This window comes from Ranitomeya imitator, chromosome 1 (assembly GCF_032444005.1).
Source record: "Ranitomeya imitator isolate aRanImi1 chromosome 1, aRanImi1.pri, whole genome shotgun sequence".
Taxonomy (NCBI): domain Eukaryota; kingdom Metazoa; phylum Chordata; class Amphibia; order Anura; family Dendrobatidae; genus Ranitomeya; species Ranitomeya imitator.
Window position 1 is genome coordinate 1,179,661,662 of NC_091282.1, and position 24,319 is coordinate 1,179,685,980.

At 42.8% G+C, this 24,319-nt stretch overlaps 1 protein-coding gene across 5 annotated transcripts in view; it reads left to right on the top strand.

The window, feature by feature from the left end:
- Window positions 1-24,319, top strand: part of RGS12 (regulator of G protein signaling 12) — a 193,622-nt gene that overhangs the window by 160,904 nt on the left and 8,399 nt on the right. For all 5 annotated transcript variants that reach the window (XM_069744749.1, XM_069744748.1, XM_069744751.1 and 2 more), the window contains 6 exons: window positions 381-454; window positions 884-1,010; window positions 2,301-2,397; window positions 7,001-7,068; window positions 8,137-8,293; window positions 10,247-10,846. In XM_069744749.1, the coding sequence (XP_069600850.1) occupies window positions 381-454; window positions 884-1,010; window positions 2,301-2,397; window positions 7,001-7,068; window positions 8,137-8,293; window positions 10,247-10,846 (1,123 nt within the window). The remainder of the gene's footprint in view (window positions 1-380; window positions 455-883; window positions 1,011-2,300; window positions 2,398-7,000; window positions 7,069-8,136; window positions 8,294-10,246; window positions 10,847-24,319) is intronic.

Below are 24,319 nucleotides of genomic sequence, written 5' to 3' on the forward strand. Positions count from 1 at the left end.
ACATTTTACTCAAAAATATAACTATAAAGAGAAAAATCAGACAAACTGAACATTTTGCAGTCTCTTAATTTTTGCCACAGCGGTATATAAGCTTTCACCTATCCTAGCCCTGTATCTAAATTCCATGGTCAGGGCAAAGCGGTTTCTTCCACCTATCCCCTTGGGCACATGTCCGGCAGACCTCTGCCCTGTGCAGCTTGGAGCCGCTACATGTGCGTTAGCTTCAGGTCGTACAGCAGGGAAGGCGTTAATTGTCTTTGTGCCTTGTACAGAGCCGTACACGGGTCCCACCCGGCAGCCTGTGATTTGTGCCCACCGGCCCTTCTCAATGTGTAATTTATTGTATGTTTCTGTTTATTTTGTCTCCGCTTATAATGAAGCCTCTCGTCCTGAGCCAAGACAGCAGCATTCTGGAGTCCCGGGATCTAAGAATAGAAAAACGGACTTTATTTCGGTAAGAGAAACAAAATGAATCTAGCAAATGTAAATCTGGGCTGCGGAAAAGTTTTTCCACTCAGACCCTCCTGGCAGCAACGATTTTCTTTTTAGCCGTTTTTATAATAAATGTGCACTCAAGATCGTGAAGATCTGTGGTCTTCAGCTCCCAGCCTAGCAAACTCCCGGGGATTATGTCTACAATGTATCATTCACAGTGTGCGGCGAGTATAGGATTAAGTAGGCAACAGTAACGCAGAATTAAAAGAATAAAATAAAATGTGATATCCCTTTTTTTAAGAAAATCTTTTAATTTTCGTGCAAAAAAGAAAAAGGTTAAATATCACTCAAAAGCAAAACTAATCTATGAGGTGTTAAAGGATTAATGTTCAAGGAATGGAACAACATATGGATTAATATTAAGTAACCTTTTCTTCTTTCTATTTAGTTTGGACCTTGTACCGATTAACAGGTCTGTTGGACTGAAAGCCAAACCAACGAAGCCAGTTACGGAGGTCCTGCGCCCGGTTGTCGCGAAATACGGGCTGAATCTTGGCGAGCTGGTGGCGAGGCTGGTAAGTGTGCCATTTGAATAATATTTTTTGTATTAAGGTTCTACATATGATTTTTTTTTAATGTATTTTATATTTTTTTTTATAATTTTTGTAAAAATGGGGTTGATTAAATTGGGGTAGGGGTTCCAGTTACCAACTATTCTGAGAAGTGCTGCCAACTAGGGGATCAATGTGGGTCTCCGCTGTTGGACACTCGCAAAGTTGCCAAAGTGAGGGACTTTTGTTCCTTGTTTGAATGGAGTGGTTGTCAAGCATCGGTCCCATAGAGAAAAGGGTTCCGGGGCTGGATGGACATCGCGGAGGTTGGACCCCCACTGATCTACTACTTATCATCTATCCTGATGATCTTGATCTTACTGGAATATCCCCTTACTTGGCGGGATGCTTCTTGCACCATCATCAGGTGTTCCCTCCAACACCTGGCAATGACTAGAATAGGACAGGTGCACAATGCCCCCAATGGTGCACACATCCCACCAGCAATCTGTAGATGTGACCTTATCCGCACCGCTCGTGACAGGCAGCGGATAATCATCTAGATACATTTTGTTTAGATCTGTTACTGTTTTGTCAAAAATAATATAAAAATATTAAGCTCCGACTTTAAATTTCTTTCTGTTCTATTCTTTTTTTTTTTCATGGCTATTTATACTTTTTTTTTCCTTCGTTTTTTTTTAAAGTCGCGCTTGTATTTATAAATTCAGTTTTGCAGATTAAAGACTGAGTCTTTTTTTATTTTTTATTTCATAATTTTCACAAAAAGTAAGAAACTGGTAATATATCAGAAATCTGCTTCGTTCTCCTCCTGGACTGATCATTCATTCTCAATTCAGGGGTAAAAATCTGTTTTCGGTGAAGTCATATCTCTCCATTAACTGAGAGAGGAGATGACAGTTGGTGCTTCTCGTATTCTATGGAGGAGCTAGAGGCGACACAGACATTCTGCTGCAAGTTCTCCTGAAACAATTGTTAGTTTTCCATGGAATTTTACGAGCTCCGACTGTCATCTCCTAACTCAGAATGGATAAGTTTTTATTCACTGTCAGTGACGACTTATTTTACCCATGAAGAGAGAATGAAAGATCAGTCCAGGAGGAGAAAGTAGTGGATTTCTCTAATAAGATATATTACAAAAGTTTAAGCGGTACTTTTGATTTATGGAAAAAAAATGATGGTTATTCTTTAAATATTTCATAGTTTTGTAAATAAATGTAGCCCCACCATTCTCCCCACAACACCCCCCAAAAAAATATTAAAACCAAAATAATGTATTAATTACACTGTTTGCAGAGCGGAGAACAAGAACCCTTAGATTTAGGTGTCCCGATTTCTACCTTGGATGGGCAGAGGGTTGTGTTGGACGAGAAGGAGAGCTCCAGAACGAAGGGTGAGTCCTTTAGTAATTTAATGCACACTGTATATACTCATGTATAAGCCGACCAGAGTATAAGCCGAGGCACCTAATTTTGCCACCAAAAACTGGGAAAACTTATTGACTCGAGTATAAGCTGGATATGCATTGTCCCTTCATCCCCATCCTTGTCTGCATGGCTCCTTATTCCCATCCTTGTCTGCATGGCTCCTTATTCCCATCCTTGTATGCATGGTTTCCTCATTCCCGTCCTATTATGCATGGTTTCCTCATCCCCGTCCTTGTATACATGGCTTCTCATATCCATCCTTGTATACATGGTTTCCTCTTCCCCATCCTTGTATGTGTCGCTCCTTATTCCCATCCTTGTCTGCATGGCTCCTTATCCCCATCCTGTATGCATGGCTCCTTATCCCCATCCTTGTATGCATGGCTCCTTATCCCCATCCTGTATGCATGGCTCCTTATCCCCATCCTTGTATGCATGGCTCCTTATTCCCATCCTTGTATGCATGGCTCCTTATCCCCATCCTGTATGCATGGCTCCTTATCCCCATCCTTGTATGCATGGCTCCTTATCCCCATCCTTGTATGCATGGCTCCTTATCCCCATCCTTGTCTGCATGGCTCCTTATCCCCATCCTTGTCTGTATGGCTCCTTATCCCCATCCTGTATGCATGGCTCCTTATCCCCATCCTGTATGCATGGCTCCTTATCCCCATCCTTGTATGCATGGCTCCTTATTCCCATCCTTGTCTGCATGGCTCCTTATTCCCATCCTTGTCTGCATGGCTCCTTATCCCCATCCTTGTCTGCATGGCTCCTTATTCCCATCCTTGTCTGCATGGCTCCTTATCCCCATCCTTGTCTGCATGGCTCCTTATCCCCATCCTTGTAAGCATGGCTCCTTATTCCCATCCTTGTCTGCATGGCTCCTTATTCCCATCCTTGTCTGCATGGCTCCTTATTCCCATCCTTGTCTGTATGGCTCCTTATCCCCATCCTGTATGCATGGCTCCTTATCCCCATCCTTGTATGCATGGCTCCTTATCCCCATCCTTGTCTGCATGGCTCCTTATCCCCATCCTTGTATGCATGGCTCCTTATCCCCATCCTTGTATGCATGGCTCCTTATTCCCATCCTTGTATGCATGGCTCCTTATCCCCATCCTGTATGCATGGCTCCTTATCCCCATCCTTGTATGCATGGCTCCTTATCCCCATCCTTGTATGCATGGCTCCTTATCCCCATCCTTGTCTGCATGGCTCCTTATCCCCATCCTTGTATGCATGGCTCCTTATCCCCATCCTTGTCTGCATGGCTCCTTATCCCCATCCTTGTCTGCATGGCTCCTTATTCCTATCCTTGTCTGCATGGCTCCTTATCCCCATCCTTGTCTGCATGGCTCCTTATTCCCATCCTTGTCTGCATGGCTCCTTATTCCCATCCTTGTCTGCATGGCTCCTTATCCCCATCCTTGTAAGCATGGCTCCTTATTCCCATCCTTGTCTGCATGGCTCCTTATTCCCATCCTTGTCTGCATGGCTCCTTATCCCCATCCTTGTCTGCATGGCTCCTTATTCCCATCCTTGTCTGCATGGCTCCTTATTCCCATCCTTGTCTGCATGGCTCCTTATCCCCATCCTTGTCTGCATGGCTCCTTATCCCCATCCTTGTATACATGGTTTCCTCTTCCCCATCCTTGTATGTGTCGCTCCTTATTCCCATCCTTGTCTGTATGGCTCCTTATCCCCATCCTGTATGCATGGCTCCTTATCCCCATCCTTGTATGCATGGCTCCTTATTCCCATCCTTGTCTGCATGGCTCCTTATCCCCATCCTTGTATGCATGGCTCCTTATTCCCATCCTTGTCTGCATGGCTCCTTATTCCCATCCTTGTCTGCATGGCTCCTTATCCCCATCCTTGTCTGCATGGCTCCTTATCCCCATCCTTGTCTGCATGGCTCCTTATTCCCATCCTTGTCTGCATGGCTCCTTATCCCCATCCTTGTCTGCATGGCTCCTTATCCCCATCCTTGTAAGCATGGCTCCTTATTCCCATCCTTGTCTGCATGGCTCCTTATTCCCATCCTTGTCTGCATGGCTCCTTATTCCCATCCTTGTCTGCATGGCTCCTTATCCCCATCCTTGTAAGCATGGCTCCTTATTCCCATCCTTGTCTGCATGGCTCCTTATCCCCATCCTTGTCTGCATGGCTCCTTATTCCCATCCTTGTCTGCATGGCTCCTTATCCCCATCCTTGTATGCATGGCTCCTTATTCCCATCCTTGTCTGCATGGCTCCTTATTCCCATCCTTGTCTGCATGGCTCCTTATCCCCATCCTTGTAAGCATGGCTCCTTATCCCCATCCTTGTATGCATGGCTCCTTATCCCCATCCTTGTATGCATGGCTCCTTATTCCCATCCTTGTCTGCATGGCTCCTTATTCCCATCCTTGTCTGCATGGCTCCTTATTCCCATCCTTGTCTGCATGGCTCCTTATTCCCATCCTTGTCTGCATGGCTCCTTATCCCCATCCTTGTCTGCATGGCTCCTTATTCCCATCCTTGTCTGCATGGCTCCTTATCCCCATCCTTGTCTGCATGGCTCCTTATCCCCATCCTTGTAAGCATGGCTCCTTATTCCCATCCTTGTCTGCATGGCTCCTTATCCCCATCCTTGTCTGCATGGCTCCTTATTCCCATCCTTGTCTGCATGGCTCCTTATCCCCATCCTTGTCTGCATGGCTCCTTATCCCCATCCTTGTAAGCATGGCTCCTTATCCCCATCCTTGTCTGCATGGCTCCTTATTCCCATCCTTGTCTGCATGGCTCCTTATTCCCATCCTTGTCTGCATGGCTCCTTATCCCCATCCTTGTCTGCATGGCTCCTTATCCCCATCCTTGTCTGCATGGCTCCTTATTCCCATCCTTGTCTGCATGGCTCCTTATCCCCATCCTTGTCTGCATGGCTCCTTATCCCCATCCGTGTCTGCATGGCTCCTTATCCCCATCCTTGTCTGCATGGCTCCTTATCCCCATCCTTGTATGCATGGCTCCTTATTCCCATCCTTGTCTGCATGGCTCCTTATTCCCATCCTTGTCTGCATGGCTCCTTATTCCCATCCTTGTCTGCATGGCTCCTTATTCCCATCCTTGTCTGCATGGCTCCTTATTCCCATCCTTGTCTGCATGGCTCCTTATCCTCATCCTTGTCTGCATGGCTCCTTATCCCCATCCTTGTCTGCATGGCTCCTTATTCCCATCCGTGTCTGCATGGCTCCTTATTCCCATCCTTGTCTGCATGGCTCCTTATTCCCATCCTTGTCTGCATGGCTCCTTATTACCATCCTTGTCTGCATGGCTCCTTATTCCCATCCTTGTCTGCATGGCTCCTTATTCCCATCCTTGTATGCATGGCTCCTTATTCCCATCCTTGTCTGCATGGCTCCTTATTCCCATCCTTGTCTGCATGGCTCCTTATTCCCATCCTTGTCTGCATGGCTCCTTATTCCCATCCTTGTCTGCATGGCTCCTTATTCCCATCCTTGTCTGCATGGCTCCTTATTCCCATCCTTGTCTGCATGGCTCCTTATCCTCATCCTTGTCTGCATGGCTCCTTATCCCCATCCTTGTATGCATGTCTCCTCATCTCCAACCTTGTCTGCATGGTTTCCTCATCCCCATCCTTGTATGCATTGTTTCTTCATTCCCATCCTTGTATACATGGTTCCTCATCTCCATCCTTGTATACATGGTTCCTGATCCCCCATCCTTGTATGCATGGCTGTTCATCCCCATCCTTGTATGCATGGCTGTTCATCCCCATTCTGGTATGCATGGCTCCTCATCCCTATCCTTGTATGCATGGCCCCCCCATGAGAGAAGCATAAAAAAACCATCCTACTTACTTTCTCTACATGCCCTCGCTGCACCTTGTACCGGCGACAAGCCATCACGCGTCCCCGCTTATTAAAAGAATGAATATTCACCTCTCGCCATTCCTCTAGGAGTGGAGAGAGGTGAATATTCATTACCTTAAGGAGCGGGCACTTGTGATAGCTCAGCCGCTGCTGGCACTGTGCGCGCTATAATAGAAATGAATATTCATTGCCAGCACAGTGGATATTCATTTCTCTTTAGCAGCGGGCACAGGCTTTAGCCGCCGGCTCCTGCCTCCTGTTACCCGCCGCTCCCCCTACCCCGCCAGCTTCTCAAACAGGACAAAAAAAAGTGCTGAAAAAACTCGGCTTATACACGAGTATATACGGTAAATGCTACATAGTGATATATCGTCTTTTTTCCCCCCCTTTTTTGGCACGAACAAGGCAAAGTTGACTCATTTCTAGCATTTTTATTTTATTTTTTTTTGTCAAATGTTTAACATAATATTTCTATAAATTGGCTTCTGTGTTTGGTTTTCTCCTATTCTGGAGACTGATACAAGAATAATTTTTTCGTGTAAATCCGATGCACTAAAACCACATTTCCACACCTTTGTGTCATTTATGATCCCCGCACTTTTTTGCCTCTGCTGTGAATAGTCTCTTTATGTTTTACTGAGCTGAATTATGTTTTACTTAAAGTCTCGGATTGTATCGTTATTCCATTGCAGACAAATCCAAGAACCCAATGATGAAATCGATTCCCGCGCTGACTAACTCCAGGAGTAATAATTCCATGGTAATTACACCATTGATCTCAATATTAAGTTTATGATTCTTAAGGGAATTCCATTTTTGCCAGTTTTCATTTTGCAAATGAGCGGGGGTTTTTTTTGTTTTTTTTTTTACCTTTTTTTATTACATTTTGCAGTAGAAATCTACATAATGCATAAAGTTTGTTTTAAATATGAATGCATGTTCGTTCGCTCATAATTATTCATGACCTTGGGTCAATTCTAGACATTAACGCTGCCCTGGGTCAGTGTTTTGGTCTTTCACGGCTTCTGCTCTTGTCTTCTGAGCCTGGCATCCTAGGTGCCTTTCACTCCTACTAGACCCTGCAATATCATGATGTGCATCTCAGGAACTAGTAAGAATCGTAAGCGCCCATAAATGAAAGCCAGCTGCCATAGAGGACTAGCCTCGACGCTGGACCGCAATTAGACTTGATCATCTCTAGTTGTTTCCCAACACCCTTACACTGAGGACCCTCTAAAGTGGGATGTCCTAAAACAAATGGCAAAGGAGAAGAAACCATCCAAGGCTGGATTGTCTTTCCCCAAAGGGCCTTTAGTTGCTACATAATTTGCCTTTATGGGATGCTTGGGTGTACTTACGAGAAAAATTAAATCAGGACCCCCTTTTGGTGGTTTTTTATAGCACTACTTCCCATCTGATACAGTGAGGCCAGCAAGTCCTTTTTCTCCATTTCTGTGATTTTTGACCTGTTCGACCAAGGATCACCCATGAAGTGGTAATGTCTACTGAGATTGTTACCACTCATTAACGTGAAGCCAACCTGGGTAAGGTCCGTTCTCTTTTTGATGCCCCAAACCAGCTGCATTGGGCTGCCTCTATGGTAAGTAGCTCCTTGTCAGGTCATGAGGTTGGTCTTGGTGCTTTTTTGGCATTGGGTTCTAGATATTTGCTCGTAAACAGACATCCTCAGCAAATCCCTTCCTCATCTTTGTCAGGGATTAGGGCTATAGGATGGCACAGACGATTATATTGTAGCATATGTCATAAGGTTTTAGTATCTGTGAAATTAGAGGAGATTGGGATACTCACAATCATGATATTGGTCAAGGGAGAAGATCGGCCTCTGGTGAAATCCTCATCCATCCGACTGAAGGGCGAATACGGCAAAGGAAGCAGCAGAGATGTCCGACAACAGAGAAAAGATGAAGCTGTTATGAGGATGGGCAAAAAGAAGCAGCATAAGATTAATCTGGATGAAGCAGAAGGTAAAGACAGGAATTACATTTTTTCCCCTGTGCAAAGCAGTAAAAAAACATACTGTGTGTGTGTGTATATATATATATATATATACACATATATATATACATGTGTATATATATATATATATGTGTATATATATATATATATATATATGTATATATATATGTGTGTATATATATATATATATGTGTATATATATATATATATATATATATATATATATATCGAATGCCAGAATCCTCTTACTTGCCCCTTATGGGACAGAGTATTGTGTAACATCTTTTTTTTTTTTAGTTTTTTTTTTTTACACAATATTTTAATATGTCAACACTATTACTTTGTTTCTTTTTAAGTTACTTTTTAGTAGTCTAATAGTTTAACATGAAGTCTGTAAAGAAGAAATCCCCCCCCCCCCCCCCCCCAAAACATTTTATTTCATAAACTTTTGGAATTACCTATGTGTAAGTGTAATAATGTAGTTGGCGATCGCTGTCGCTCCCAGTTTCCAGCGGTGCTCCGATGCTCTTCTTGCCCATGTGACTCTGCTCACACAGGGTTTTATGTGTTGAGACGGAAATGGCTTTCTCTGTAAGTTTATGGAGCCCTGTTCTGAGGCTTCACAGCCTTACAGTGGAGGAAGTCGCTCCGCCCTACACAACGGTCACTGTACGAGTCGGCAAAGAAGAGGCGCGCTCACTTGGGATTGGAGCCGCGCTGGAAACTGGAGAAGACTGCAATCCGTAGGTGTAACAATACACTTTGGCTGTGTGCACACGTTCAGGGTTTGCAGCAGAACATATGCACCTTTTTGCTTCCTATTGTGAGGTTTTCTGAGATCTTTCACTTTGCTGATACTGTGAAACGCGGTGTATTTTTTGCACCAAATTCGTACTGGGAAGAAAAAAAACCCCAACGTGTGTACATAGCCTTACACATCATCACATTAGGTCAATTTCTGAAATGTATGTTTATACAAATATATAATACGCGTGTGTGTAGGAGGGCAGTATGTCGCCTAATGATGGGACGGGAAGCGTGTAGTCATGTAGCTAAGCTGTAGCCGCATCTCACTGTTCTGCCCTAATGGAGATTAGCTAAGAAGGAAGATTTGAGAGCTACCATATAAATCAGATCTTCATCCTCTCATACTGACTTGTGTTTCCGTTTGGCTGGACAGCCCCTTTATAGTCACATATTTGGCCCCAAAAAAGAGCTCTTGTTCAGTATTTGGCAGGACAATGTATGTATTCTTTTACTTTATTATTACAGTCATATGTAATTCAAAAAAAGAAAAATTGGAAAATGCTGGATAAAATCAACGGCAAAGAAATATAGAACTGTAATATATACAGTAGTTACATAGGTTGAAAAAGACTGTGGTCCTTCAAGTTCAACCTTTCTCCACCTATTATGCATTTTTGTCACTAAATTAGCTATAACCCATGATTTGAAAATTTTCTTTATTTCTTATATTTTAGACTTTTTTTTGTTGTTTTTATGTTTTGGTTTCTTTTTTACAGAAAATAGCACATTTGTTTTTTTACTTTTATTGGGGTTTTTCCAAGGTCGTAAAAACATTGGTCAAACCCATTATGGGTATACATGTTGTGTTTTTCTTATTTCTTCACATTGGCTGACTTTTTTTTAATGATTTTGGCCAAAAAATAAACAAAAATGCTGTTCTTTGCCTGCAGGTTTGTGTAAAACACAAAAGACTTTGTGATATCAATGTGAGACGAATGACAGCCTTTACTACATAGACCGGCTGTGGGTCTCCTGACCCGAACTCCTCAAGCCTAAGTCATGTATGAGGCCACCGAGCTCGATTCAGGAGACCCGCCGGCGGCCAGTATGTGCATTGTGGTCGGAGTATGGACCACAAAATACAGATGTGTGAAGATGGCCTTGGTCATGATGAAGTATTGTTAATTTACTTTTTTTTTTTTTTTCACTCAAAGCTTTCTTTGAGTTGATTTCTAAAGCACAGGGTAATCGGGCAGAAGACCAGAGAGGACTTCTCAGAAAAGAAGACCTGGTGCTTCCAGATTTTCTCCGTCTGTCTCCACTTAACGCAACTTCTTCCGGCCTAACATCAGGAAACCCCACCAAGAGGAGGCCCGAAAAGAGTACTAGCCTTGACAAAGGCAACAGTGGATCATCCAGTGTATTTATAGGTACGCAGAACGGTGGAGAAAAATCCAGCAAGTACAGCGGACTGGATAAAAGAGACAAACATGACCTTGTGCCACCTGCTGGAAGGAAAGCCTATGCTCCATTTAACACTCCATTATCCCCGATTCCACATGTTCAAGAAAAAAACATTCCCAAACGAGAAAGACTGTCCAGAGACTTGTCCACTGGAAATATCCAGACTGTGGAAGATGACAATGTCGCCGATCTCACCCTAGTAGCCGAAGGAGACATTAGCAGTCCCAATAGCACTTTACTACCATTACCCCCATCACCGCCTCGTGATGTCAGTAAGCTCTCCGAAGCCAACTTTTCACCCCCAACTCCATGCTCGGGCAGTCGAGATAATTCTGGATATCAGAAATCAGGTATTTCAAGATTTTAGTGGTGTGTTTTGATTATTTTTTTTTTTTTTTAAGTTTACAAAGCCCTCCTTTAGTGCAAAAAAAGTCTCCTTTTTATTTTTTATTCTTTGCACTTTTAAACATTGCAGAATTGCACATTTTTTTAAACTGCATGTGTCTGTTTATAACACTATTTCCATTGTGGAAAAAAGTAATTTTTCAAGTGCCAAGTTTCTCCTTTACGTGCTACATCTTGTATTTATGACCGATCTCTAAGGATAGGCTAAGGTTGGTGATGTAAATTTTACGGTATGTGGATTGTTAAATATTAAGGAAGCCATAATTTACAAGTAATGATATTCATTTGTACTAAGCTGACCTTACGGAAGCCAAGTAGTGTTGACTTATATTGGTACCCTGTGATTTAAAGGGTAACTCCACTTCAATCAATCTTGTGACATGTCGTTGAGATATTTTAGAAGATAATGATTTTTGTTGGAGGTCCTCAAGCTATGTCTCCCATCAATACCCAAAACCACTGATGGATACTAGACCACTGCACTGCTTATGGTAGAATAAAATAACTCGTAGGGTTTGTTCACACTGACTTTTTTTTTTGCGTTTTCGGAACAGGGACTCTGAAACTTTGTAATGAAACCACTTGGTTTTTTAACTCCCCTGAGTATTTTTTACAGAGTTTTTGAAGCAGATACTCTCCATAAACTCAGTGTGAACACACCCTTACATAGTGGAACGCTAATGAGCTTCTCTGTCCCATCATCGGTGGTGGTTCTAGGTCACTGATCCCCCATCAAAAATGCGAAATTCCTCGCAAAAGTTTTGGTGACTTTAGAACTATTACTACCATGTTCTACTTTCAAGGGTCGTCTCAAGATATTTCTTCAAGAGCAGAGACGTGCTTGTTTGCCGAGAGGATGGGGCGTTGCTCTCCTGAATGGTTGACTGTTGGGACCAGTGGCATGGTTGAGCCGCCGGTCTGATCTATGGACTCTCTGCAACATCGGCGTAGCTCAGGGGTGCTGAAGCTGGTTGGATCTACCAGTCTTGTCAAACTACAGATCAGAGCTTGCAAGCACATGCTTCTTACCTAGGAGACCATCCACCACCAAATAGACTGCAGAGGTGGTCGATTAACCTCGATAACAAGCAGTGAATTATATAATGAAAGATCCCTCTGATCTTAAGAAAGAAATAGCTTTTTAGCAAATTATGGTGATGAGAAAACCCCCGTAATACAACAAAACTCATAATGACTCTATTTAGTCAATTTTTGGATCCAGCCTATTTTTATTATATTGAATAGTTAATCAACAGTTCAAAAGCTATTTGAGGGCCATGGAAATAAAAAAAATCTTATTTTTCTACAACTATTAAAGAAAAAAAAAAAGAAAAAAACATTTCTTAAATTTGTATATATCCTATTTTTTTATTTTAATTTACTTTTTTTTTTTTTTTTTTTTTTTTTTTTAAATTCTGTGAATTTCTCCTGTAAATTCTACAATGACGATATCTTCTGCCCGGCATGTTCTCCTGAGATTCTCATGGTGTATAGATATCTGTACAGTTTTTATTGATCCTCTTTTCTCTTTTGATTCCTCAATTGAAACCTTGCTATAAAGTGTGCCTTTATCAAGCATGATCTGTGTGTTTCTTTCGTTGTATCATTTTTTTTTTTCTGCTGTGGTCTGTCGATGATTTTAGATAACGCACTGAATTTTCTTAACTCTCCTTAAAGGCATTCTACATTACATAATCTTCAGACGTAACCACTCATATTAACATTTATCCATACTAATAGGCAGCTGTTCATAAATTATTCTCTGATTAGAGGGAAAAAATGATCATTCAACTAATGGATCACAATTCATAAATTGGTTTATTTTGTAATCACTTTTTTTTTTTTTTTTTAAATAGCCAATTAAAAGTAGCTTTTAATCTGAATATTTGGTATCGGGAGGAAAAAAAAAAAATGTTGCCTTGAGTTATTAAATTAGATAAATATAATTTTGGGACCAGATAAATTGGGCGAACTTTTTTTTAGTTATTTTTTTTATAAATTAAACATTATGGAAGATTTGATCTCCTACACAACCACTCTGATAATGGTATGTAGCGTTATGACCCGCAAATCCCTTGTTAATGGCCACTCCACAGTTTCCCACTGTACTGAATAAGGTGACCGGGTGTCAATGTCATGGTCAGAAAACTGTTCCTGGAGTGCTGGTTTCCCCCCAAAATTTGAGGGGCTTTTGAGGCACCTGGAAAATTTTTTACTAATCTTCTAGAGTCTGCGAGTTGTCCCCTTTTTATGTTTCAAGTGAGATGGTAAAGTATGGTAATGGATGGTGTTGCCCCATCTCTTCCTTCAAAACTGGAAAAGAAATTTAGCTTCGGGATGATCTAGTGACTTCCGTAGCCTCTCACTTCTGCTGACGTTGTGTGACCCACAACCTGCCGAAACGCGTGGATGTACCAATGAACAGGATATGTGCACAATACCTGCTTATCATACACTCACTGCGGCCTGGCTTGGAGTGTGGATCGTAATGTCATCCACACTGGTCACTTCTGATGCTGAAAGAGAGCTTGTCATGTCCCAAAATGCTGTTAATCTGCAGATATAGCTCTGTACTGATGAGCCGACTGTCAAGTCAGTGCCGGTGCACGGCTGCAGCCACAGGTACACGGCTACAGCCGCCGGTGCACGGATACAGCCACCGCTCCCCATGTACTGAGTGTTGACTGAAGTCACTCCAGACGTTCCTTTATGACTGAAAGCTGGAGGGAATAAAGTGCATTTTCTCTTGGCAGCCAGGCTATCCGTGCTGCAGCCACACGGCTTAACAACGCTATAAACCTGTAGATTAACCCCAAACTTATAGGTTAATATTGTTTTTTGAAACTGCAGGTTCCCTTTAAGTGAGAGGCTGTAGATGCTGTTGCATAATCCCTTTTAAAGCTTACAGGAGATACACAACCACTCTTAAATCACTGAGCGGAAGTTAAGATCCCCTCCTGAATACACCTGTCTGCCTTTTTTTTTGTGTTAGGACCCATCCCAATATTATGCCGACAAAAGCGTACGATAACAAAACAGTTTTTGTTTATTTTTTTAAACTTGCTGTAGAATCTGAGACTTAAAAAGACAAAAAAAAACCATAGGAGCAGTTCATCCAGCCAAACCCGTAGAAGCTTGGCAGTTCATCCAACCAAACCAGTAGTAGCTTAGCAGGTCATCCAACCAAACCTGTAGGAGCTTGGCAGTTCATCCAATCAAACCCGTAGGAGTTTGGCAGGTCATCCAACCAAACCAGTAGTAGCTTAGCAGGTCATCCTACCAAACCTGTAGGAGCTTGGCAGTTCATCCAATCAAACCCCTAGGAGCTTGGCAGGTCATCTAACCAAACCCATAGGAGCTTGGCAGTTCATCCAACAAAACCCATAGGAGCTTGGCAGTTCATCCAACAAAACCCATAGGAGCTTGGCAGTTCATCCAACCAAACCCGTAGGAGCTTGACAGTTCATCCAACCAAACCCGTAGGAGCTTGGCAGGTCATCCAACCAAACCCGTAGGAGCTTGGCAGGTCATCCAACCAAACTCGGAAGAGCTTGGCAGGTCATCCAACCAAACCCGTAGGAGCTTGGCAGGTCATCCAACCAAACCCGTAGGAGCTTGGCAGTTGATCCAACCAAACCCGTAGGAGCTTGGCAGGTCATCCAACCAAAACCGTAGGAGCTTGGCAGTTCATCCAACCAAACCCGTAGGAGCTTGGCAGTTCATCCAACCAAACCAGTAGGATCTTGGAAGGTCATCTAACCAAACCCGTAGGAGCTTGGCAGGTCATCTAACCAAACCCGTAGGAGCTTGGCAGGTCATCCAGCCAAACCCCTAGGAGCTTGACAGTTCATCCAACAAAACCCGTAGGAGCTTGACAGTTCATCCAACCAAACCCGTAGGAGCTTGGCAGGTCATCTAACCAAACCCGTAGGAGCTTGGCAGGTCATCCAGCCAAACCCCTAGGAGCTTGACAGTTCATCCAACCAAACCCGTAGGAGCTTGACAGTTCATCCAACCAAACCCGTAGGAGCTTGGCAGGTCATCCAACCAAACCCGTAGGAGCTTGGCAGGTCATCCAACCAAACTCGGAAGAGCTTGGCAGGTCATCCAACCAAACCCGTAGGAGCTTGGCAGTTGATCCAACCAAACCCGTAGGAGCTTGGCAGGTCATCCAACCAAAACCGTAGGAGCTTGGCAGTTCATCCAACCAAACCCGTAGGAGCTTGGCAGTTCATCCAACCAAACCAGTAGGATCTTGGAAGGTCATCTAACCAAACCCGTAGGAGCTTGGCAGGTCATCTAACCAAACCCGTAGGAGCTTGGCAGGTCATCCAGCCAAACCCCTAGGAGCTTGACAGTTCATCCAACAAAACCCGTGGGAGCTTGGCAGTTCATCCAACCACCCTATAAAGAAGGGTGACCATACTTTCCATTTGTCTTCATGAAGAGCGATCATGGCCAGACATGTTGTGTAGCCTTATTTTCTGTACATACAATAGAGCAGGCCCACTTTTTGCAGTAAAGACCTTATTCAGTGCCCGCCTCTATTGGTATGTAGATGCAGAGAGCTCCATCATAGTCACGACCCACAAGTAGACATCGGCCACCTGTACAGAACCTCGATCTGTAGAATTCCTTTAAGGGCAATCAATTGTGTTTGCACTCTAAAAAAAATCCTGAAATGATCTTTGTATATTGCATGTAATCCCAATATTGTGTGAACTGTAGCCTGTGCTCGTCTCCTCCTACTCTGTAGATCACTTGATCTTGACTGTAGAGATTTTGTGTGCATTTTGTATCAATTCTCTCAAAAAAATAATAAACTGTCTCCATTCTGTATCTTTCTCTTTCTTTCTTGTTTGTTCTTTCGCTATTAATTTTAAAAAAATTTAAGTTTAAAGAAAAATAAAAGCTGCTTAACCCATTCATTTACCCTGCATCATGTCATCATATACCTAATTACTTAACATGAGTCCATTCACTCTTAACGAAGCACACCGGGAATGTGATGGAAGGCATCTGATTCTAAAAAGACGTCTTAAAACGGAAAGTCTCAAGGTGAAAAGATGGCACAGAAGGGCGATGCCAATAATTATTGGTTTTCATTTCCATAGAGCCATAGACTTAACTGTTACATGGTAAAGACAGTAACGTGAGTTTTGCACTCTTTTTACCTTTTTTTTCACTCCCAAGTGAAACACATGGCCAAGCTGCAATACCACCTACAACCTGAAGACCGCATCTTTTCCGCATCTTTTCAGCGGAGTTGAAATTTCCTTTTTTTTTTTTTTTAAATACTATTTTACTTTTTATTTTTGCTAATCTAATTTGTGCATGGTGAGAACTTGGGAGTAATTGCACCACACCGTGAAGGAGTCTTTCTCAGATTTAAAAAACAAATGCAAAAATGTTCACTCTTGCTACTGAGGCTTTCATCCATGCTGGAAGAATTTTAGGCAGACTCCTTATCAGAGACATGATTACAATGACTGATTACTCTTTCATGCACAACTGATCAAACAGAATCCACCCATCACTCTAGGAGGTGGTATCACAGCTCACCGCCTCCCCCGCCCTTCACAATAACTTTTGCACATGCGGATTAGATGCTACAATGCAAAAGATAGGATTGGGTACAATGTGGCTAATATACGTGTGAATATCCTGAAACAGGAAGTTAGTCTAAAAAAAAAAATAACCCCAGTGGCCAGTGTGAAAATTACAAGATTTCTAACTTTTATATTTAACCCCTTATCACAATGTAATGGATGTATCGGTCATGGAGCACAGGTCACTTTGTACTCTGTGACGGATAATCCGTCATGCGGATTTCGCACAGCTCAGGTTCTGTACTAATGCAATCAGCAAGAAAAAAAAAAAAGTAAATATGAAAAAAAGAAGTTAAAATCACCCCTATTTTTGCCCCATTTAAAATAAAATAAAAATACATATTTGTTATCGCAGAAAAGTACGATCTATCAAAATATAAAGTAAATTAATCCGATCAGTATATGGTGTAACAAGAAAAAAAACACATTTTTTGGGGCCTCAGCAACATTGCAATAACAGGGTATCTACCCCAAAATGGTATCAATAAAAATGTTAGCTCGGCTCACAAAAAATAAGCTCTTGCCCAACCCCAGATCATGAAAAACGGACACGCTACACTTTCCTTGGAATTTTTTTTTTTTTAGCACTTACCGTAAATAAAAAGAGAACCTATACATGTTTGGTATCTGCAAACTCATATTGACCCTGAGAATCATAATGGCAGGTCTAGCATTTAATGAAGAAAAAAAAGTAGAATTGCGCTTTTTTTTGCAGTTTCACTGTGAATTTTTTCCCCCCGTTTTTTAGTACTCTATTTGGTAAAACGGTCCGGCAAAAAAAAAAAAACCCCAAAGCCCTCACACGGTCATATTGATGGAAAAATAAAAAAGTTATTTCTCTGGGAAGAAGGGGAGCAAAAAACGAAAGTGCAAAAAACGGCAAATCACAGTGTAGTGAAGGGGTTAATCTGGGGAAAAAATAGTGAGTTAAAAAAAATCCACAATTTATTTGGTGAGCAATGACATGTAGTATAACACTGTCGCTATAGTACTGTGAGTGCTGCAAAAAACTACATGAAATTAAAAAAACGCCAAAAAGAGTTATGTATTGAAATATGGCAGCCATTAATACTACACCTTACCATGCAAAAACAAGCCCTCATACAGCTCTGAAAAACAAGCCAAAAAAGTTATGGCTCTCAGAACATAATGCAAGTAGAAAAAAAAAACTTCATTAAAAAGTGATTTTCTTGTGCATAAGTAATGTGAAAAAATATGAAAGTTGGATTTTACTGTAATTGTATTTAACTTTTACAATGGTCTACTGAAAAAAAAAAAAGGTCTTGGGGTATGTGCAGACGATCAGTAAACGCTGCGGGCTGGACGCTGCGTACCTCAGCAGTGGCCAACCCGCAGCGTCCAGATGTTATAGCATAATGGATGGGATTTCAATAATTGATCTTTATTTATATAGCGCCATCATATTCCACAGCGCTTTACAGTTTAACAGTTTCAAACACAACAGTCATAAGTAACAACTCTAACAATACAATAATTAAAGCGAAATAAGACGACCCTGCTCGTGAGAGCTTACAATCTACAATGAGGTGGGGGAGATACAAAGTACAGGTGTGTATTTACAATGATGTATTTACAATGATGGTCCAGCCATCTTCAGGGGGTGGGGGATAGATGGGGATAGTGAATGGGCTACACACACACACAAACATAAAATGACTTTGATTAGTGAACGTGGTAGGCCGCTCTGAACAAATGTATAGTCCTAATATCTTGGGGTAGAGCATTCCAGAGGATTGTCGCAGCACGGGAGAAGTCTTGGAGTCGGGAGTGGGAGGTACGGATTAGTGCAGAGGTTAGTCGAAAGTCATTTGCAGAGCGCAGCGGTCGGTTAGGCCGATAGACAGAAATGAGTGAGGAGATATATGGGGGGCCGCACTGTAGAGAGCTTTGTGGGTGAGAACAAGTACTTTGAATTGTATCCTGTAATGAATGGGCAGCCAGTGTAACGACTGGCGAAGAGCGGACGCGTCCGAGTAACGATTAGCCAGATGGACAACCCTGGCTGCTGCATTAAGGATAGACTGGAGAGGGGAAAGTCGAGTGAGGGGGAGGCCAATTAATAGAGCGTTACAGTAGTCCAGGCGGGAGTGGATCAGGGCAACAGTGAGTATTTTTGTTGTTTCCATGGTGAGAAAAGGGCGGATTCTAGAGATGTTCTTTAGGTGTAAGCGGCAAGAGATTGTATATGGGAGGTGAAGGAGAGATCGGAGTCAAACATAACACCCAGACAGCGCGCCTGCTGCGGGGGTGTTATGGTGCCACCCACGGAGAGGGAAATGTCAGATTTAGGGAAGTTAGTAGAAGGCGGGAGCAGAAGTAGTTCAGTTTTGGAGAGGTTGAGTTTCAGATAGAGAGCGGACATGATGTCAGAGACTGCGGACAGACAGTCAGTGGCGTTCTGTAGTACAGCGGGAGTAAGGCCAGGGGATGACGTGTATAGTTGTGTGTCATCGGCATAAAGATGGTACTGAAAGCCAAATCTGCTGATGGTCTGTCCAATTGGGGCCGTGAGAGAAGAGAAGGGGGCCAAGGACTGAGCTCTGAGGGATCCCGACAGTGAGAGGAAGAGGAGATGAAGTGGAGCCAACGAACGATACACTGAAGGAGCGGTCAGAAAGATAGGAAGAGAACCAGGAGAGAGCAGTATCCTTGATGCCTAGTGACTGGAGCCTAGAGAGTAGGAGAGGGTAGTCAACAGTGTCGAAAGCTGCAGAAAGGTCGAGAAGAATGATTCAAGAAATCCCATGCCCACTATGCGTCCAGAGACGCCCGCGGATCACCTGCGGAGACAGACATGCAGCGCATCTCTCAAGACCGCAGCATGACAATGACTATAAACTGAATAGTGCACGTTGTTTGAAGAAAAAAAAAATCCAGAATTGTTAGTTGGTTTTTTGTACATTTCACCTTCAAAAGAAAAAAGAATTAAAATGTCCACTGTACCAGAGAATGTTACCACTGAACACTAAATCTGGCCCTGCAAAAAATAAGCCCTCATACAGCTCCTCTAATGGAAAATTGTATTCTGAAGACTGCACCACAAACATAGTCATGGATGAAAGTGTTGGTTCCCTTGAAATAGTTACGGAAAATGATGCAATTGTCCCTGAAAATGATTGCAGTTACACACGTTTTGTTATACACATGTTTATTTCCTTTGTGTATATTGTAACAAAACAAAAAACAAGAAAAATAAAATCTAAAATATCTCACAAATGGGCCAGACCAAATTGTTGGCACCCTCAGTGTAATATTTTGTGGCGTACCTTTTGAAATAAATTACTGCAAATCACTTCCTATAACCAACAACAAGCTTCCAACACCTCTCAACTGGAATTTTGGACCACTCTTCTTTTGCAAACTGCTCCAGGTCTCTTGTATTTGAAGAGTGGTTTCTCCCAACAGCAATTTTAAGATCTCTGCCCAGGGATCAATGGGATTTAGATCCGGGCCCATTACTGGCCACTTCAGAACTTTCCAGCTCTTTGTTGCCATCCATTTCTTGTGTGCTTCTTGATGTATGTTTGGGGTCATTGCCCTGCTGGAAGATTCCTGACCTCGGATGCAAAATCCGCTTTCTGTCTCTGTTCAAACTACATTACGACCCAAAATCTTTTTGCAATCTTCAGATTTCATGATGCCTTGTTCACAGTCGAGGCACCCAATGCGCGAGGCAGCAAAACAACCCCAAAACATATTTGACCCTCCACGGTATTTGACTGTAGGTACTATGTTTTTTTTTCTTTGAAGACCTCATTCCATTTTCAATAAACAGTAGAATGATGTGTTTTACCAAAAAGATCTATCTATGTCTCATCTGTCCACAAGAAGAAGAATTTTGGCTTGCTCATGTACATTTTGGTAAACTGCAGTCTGGCTTTTTTATGTGAAATGATGTCCAATTTGCCTTTTTTCTCACTTTCCTTTGTGTGTATTAGAACACCACAAAAATACAAACGTGTGTAACTGCAATAATTTTTTGGGAGAAATGCTTCATTTTCTGGAACAATTTCAAGGGTGTTAACACTTTTCAGCCATGACTGTAAAGGTACCGTCACACTAGACGATATCGCTAGCGATCCGTGACGTTGCAGCGTCCTCGCTAGCGATATCGTCCAGTGTGACAGGCAGCAGCGATCAGGCCCCTGCTGTGCTGTCGCTGGTCGGGGAAGAAAGTCCAGAACTTTATTTCGTCGCTGGACTCCCCGCAGACATCGCTGAATCGGCGTGTGTGACACCGATTCAGCGATGTCTTCACTGGTAACCAGGGTAAACATCGGGTAACTAAGCGCAGGGCCGCGCTTAGTAACCCGATATTTACCCTGGTTACCATCCTAAAAGTAAAAAAAAAAACAGTACATACTTACCTACAGCCGTCTGTCCTCCAGCGCTGTGCTCTGCACTCCTCCTGCTCTGGCTGTGAGCGTCGGTCAGCCGGAAAGCAGAGCGGTGACGTCACCGCTCTGCTTTCCGGCCGCTGTGCTCACACAGACAGTACAGGAGGAGTGCAGAGCACAGCGCTGGAGGACAGACGGCTGTAGGTAAGTATGTACTGTTTGTTTTTTTTACTTTTAGGATGGTAACCAGGGTAAACATCGGGTTACTAAGCGCAGCCCTGCGCTTAGTTACCCGATGTTTACCCTGGTTACCGGCATCGTTGGTCGCTGGAGAGCGGTCTGTGTGACAGCTCTCCAGCGACCAAACAGCGACGCTGCAGCGATCCGGATCGTTGTCGGTATCGCTGCAGCGTCGCTAAGTGTGACGGTACCTTAAATTATTTTCTTTCACAGTGTATTGTACAAAAAAAAGTAGTAAAACCCAAAACTATATATACTCTGTATCACTAAAATCGTGCGTACAGAATCAAGTTAATACTTTATTTGTGTAGCACATGAATACAAAATGCCAAAAAACTACATAAACAATATGTACGCCAAAATGCTGCCACTGACCGATCCATGTCGTCCTGAAAAAACTAAGCCCTCCTATTACCATGTTGACAAAAAAAAATATGCCAGGTGTCCCAGTTGATGGGTATCTGCTCTGGTTATGGTTTTGGTAGCTCTACTCTCGACTTTGCGCTTGACATGGGAAATTTTTCGGAGACCAATGCTGTACGTGAAGAGAGCAGACTTAACTTCTCTTTTCATTAGCTAAGCCAGCCCCCTTCTCTGGCTATGAATTGGTCGTGATAGAGGAGAGGGCTGACTCCGCTACTGAAATGAGAAGTCAGCCGGCAGCAGCTTCATACACATCACTGGCCTTGTAACAACGGTAGCAGGAGCAGGAGGAAAGTGGAGGCTCCAGAGCAGATGCATAATAATCAGAGCTGACATAATTATTCATATATAATCATTATTATTTTTTTCACTTTTTTTTTAGTTTGTTTTTTTAACGAGACAGCCTTTATTAAAGCAGTTTTTATGGTTGTTTTCGAAGTTGATGCGTTAACTCTTAAAATAAGACTTCTTCTCGATGGTAAGACCAAAACAAAAACAAATTGTGCTTCCAAGGAGATTTTTATTTAGATGAAACACCAATTTCTGGAGAAGTTTCCCATATGACATATGAGTTCAGGATGAGGATGACAATTTGTGTGATTAAAGTGAGCTCTGCATGGGGCTCAGCCAAAGTGTTTGGGAGGTTATCTTGTCCCAGGAGTGATAGATTAGGACAGGGAGGAAGTAAACAGTAATGTGTGATTGTTTTACAAGTAGAGGAAGATTGTCCTTGAGATAAGGACCAAATGGGCCAAGTGAGAGGTCATTCATCCTGAGCCTATAGAAGATCACTTTGTCTTATAAACAGGCTGTCAATGAGTGAAAAACACAATGCACTGGTGAATTTAGGCATCGGGTTGAGTGTTTTCAGTGGATATTTTCTAAAACAAAATCCACAATGAAGTTGAAAAACAAAACAAATGCCTAAAGCAAAAACAATGTCAAAGAGCAATCTAAATGCTAAAAACAGCCTGCTGACCGGTGTGGCAGGTTTGCAAGGGATGACAGAAAGAACCTAGTGGGCCCCTTGTATGATGTCAATGTGTGAAAAGAGCCTATAGTCTATATGGAGGTCTTGTATTATCTCAAACTCATCCCTCAGTGCGAAGTTCAGAAGAGTCCAGCAGGTCTCTTCCATCCAACGGAGTCTGAAAGCTCCACACACACCTCGGCTGGACAGTAAAAATGACTCCCTGCCGCCCTCAAGGTTTAGCACTCACTGACGCTTAGGCTATGGTTTACACCCAGTTTTTGCTCTTTCTTTTTTTTTTTACTCCATAAAAGAAGCTGTTTTTAACAGTACCGGCAAAAGCTATGACCTATCAGAAATCTGCACACGCTTTTTTTTTAAAGTTTTTCTTGACTGAATTTACAGCGTTTTTGAAATCTGCAGAATGTAAATTCCTTTAGCATTTTTTGCGGCATTCTCTTCACCCGTAGAAAGCAACGAGAAAGTGCAAATAAGTTTTACTACGTTTTGGTTGAATGAAACTAACTTTATTAAACGTAAAACGCAGCAAAATTTACGTTTTGAACACAGCATTTTTTGCTGCCAAGAGGGCAGATTTTGACTGAAGAAAAAGAACGCTGCAAAAACGTTGCGAGTGAGAGTAGCCTAGGGCCATCCGGTAGATCTCCCTCATTATCAGTCATCCTTAAAAGATTCTTAACCTGTGGACTAATACCAATTAAGGCCCCCCTATACATTAGACCAATGTTGGCCGATATCAGTGGGCTTGGCCAATAGTGTTATAGCTGCCACCCTAGCCATCATTTCAACAACAGCTGTCCATTGTGTTTGGAACCCCTAAGTGTACCAGTACATATTTTTATGGGTACCGTTCATCCATCCTTCCAATTAGGGGCACAATTTTAAACTCCTGGGCTTCAGTGCAAATTTGGCAGCAGAGTTCCCCAACGCGTATGTTTTTTGATTCTTTATGTAGCGGAAGCCTTCCATCAGGCACCATGGACTGGGTGTGACTGGTTCTTGCTGCATCTCCGAAATTCTAGAAGTCAACAGGCCCTCATTGTTGTGGACATTTCATTGGGTGACGAGGACAAGCTAAAAATGCCTTCTCCTTTCCTAACACGCTAACAGTAACGTCACCGCTCTGCTTTCTGGCTGCCCGGCGCTCACAGCCAGACCAGAGAAGCAGAGCGCCGAGGACAGACGGCTGTAGGTAAGTATGTAGCGTTTGTTTTTTTACTTTTTAGGATGGTAACCAGGGTAAACATCGGGTTACTAAGCGCGGCCCTGCGCTTAGTTACCCGATGTTTACCCTGGTTACCGGGGACCTCGGGATCGTTGGTCGCTGGAGAGCTGTCTGTGTGACAGCTCTCCAGCGACCAAACAGCGACGCTGCAGCGATCGACATCGTTGTCGGTATCGCTGCAGCGTCGCTATGTGTGACGGTACCTTAAGGCTAACCTCAAGGGCCACAGTTATGCTGCTTTTTTGTCACTCGATAGTGCTGTTCCATGAAACTTTGATTCCATTTTGAGATGGTCACATACCCATAGTAAAGCTAGTCCTACACGAGAAAAGGTGTCCAACTCCATCAAAAAATGTGTTTCAACAAGGAGCGTGGCATGGTTCACTGACCTACCCGTCCGGCACCAGATCATTTTCTGTAGGAGCAAAGGTTTGGGCATGCTGAAGATGAATGCACTTTGTTGTTTTTCTTAACCTCTACCATTGAAGCACTGATGGGAGGTCCACATTTATATTAAAAGGTGTTGTACCAAGTTTGTGAGTTGTTCCCTCCCTATCCATATGAGGGATAAC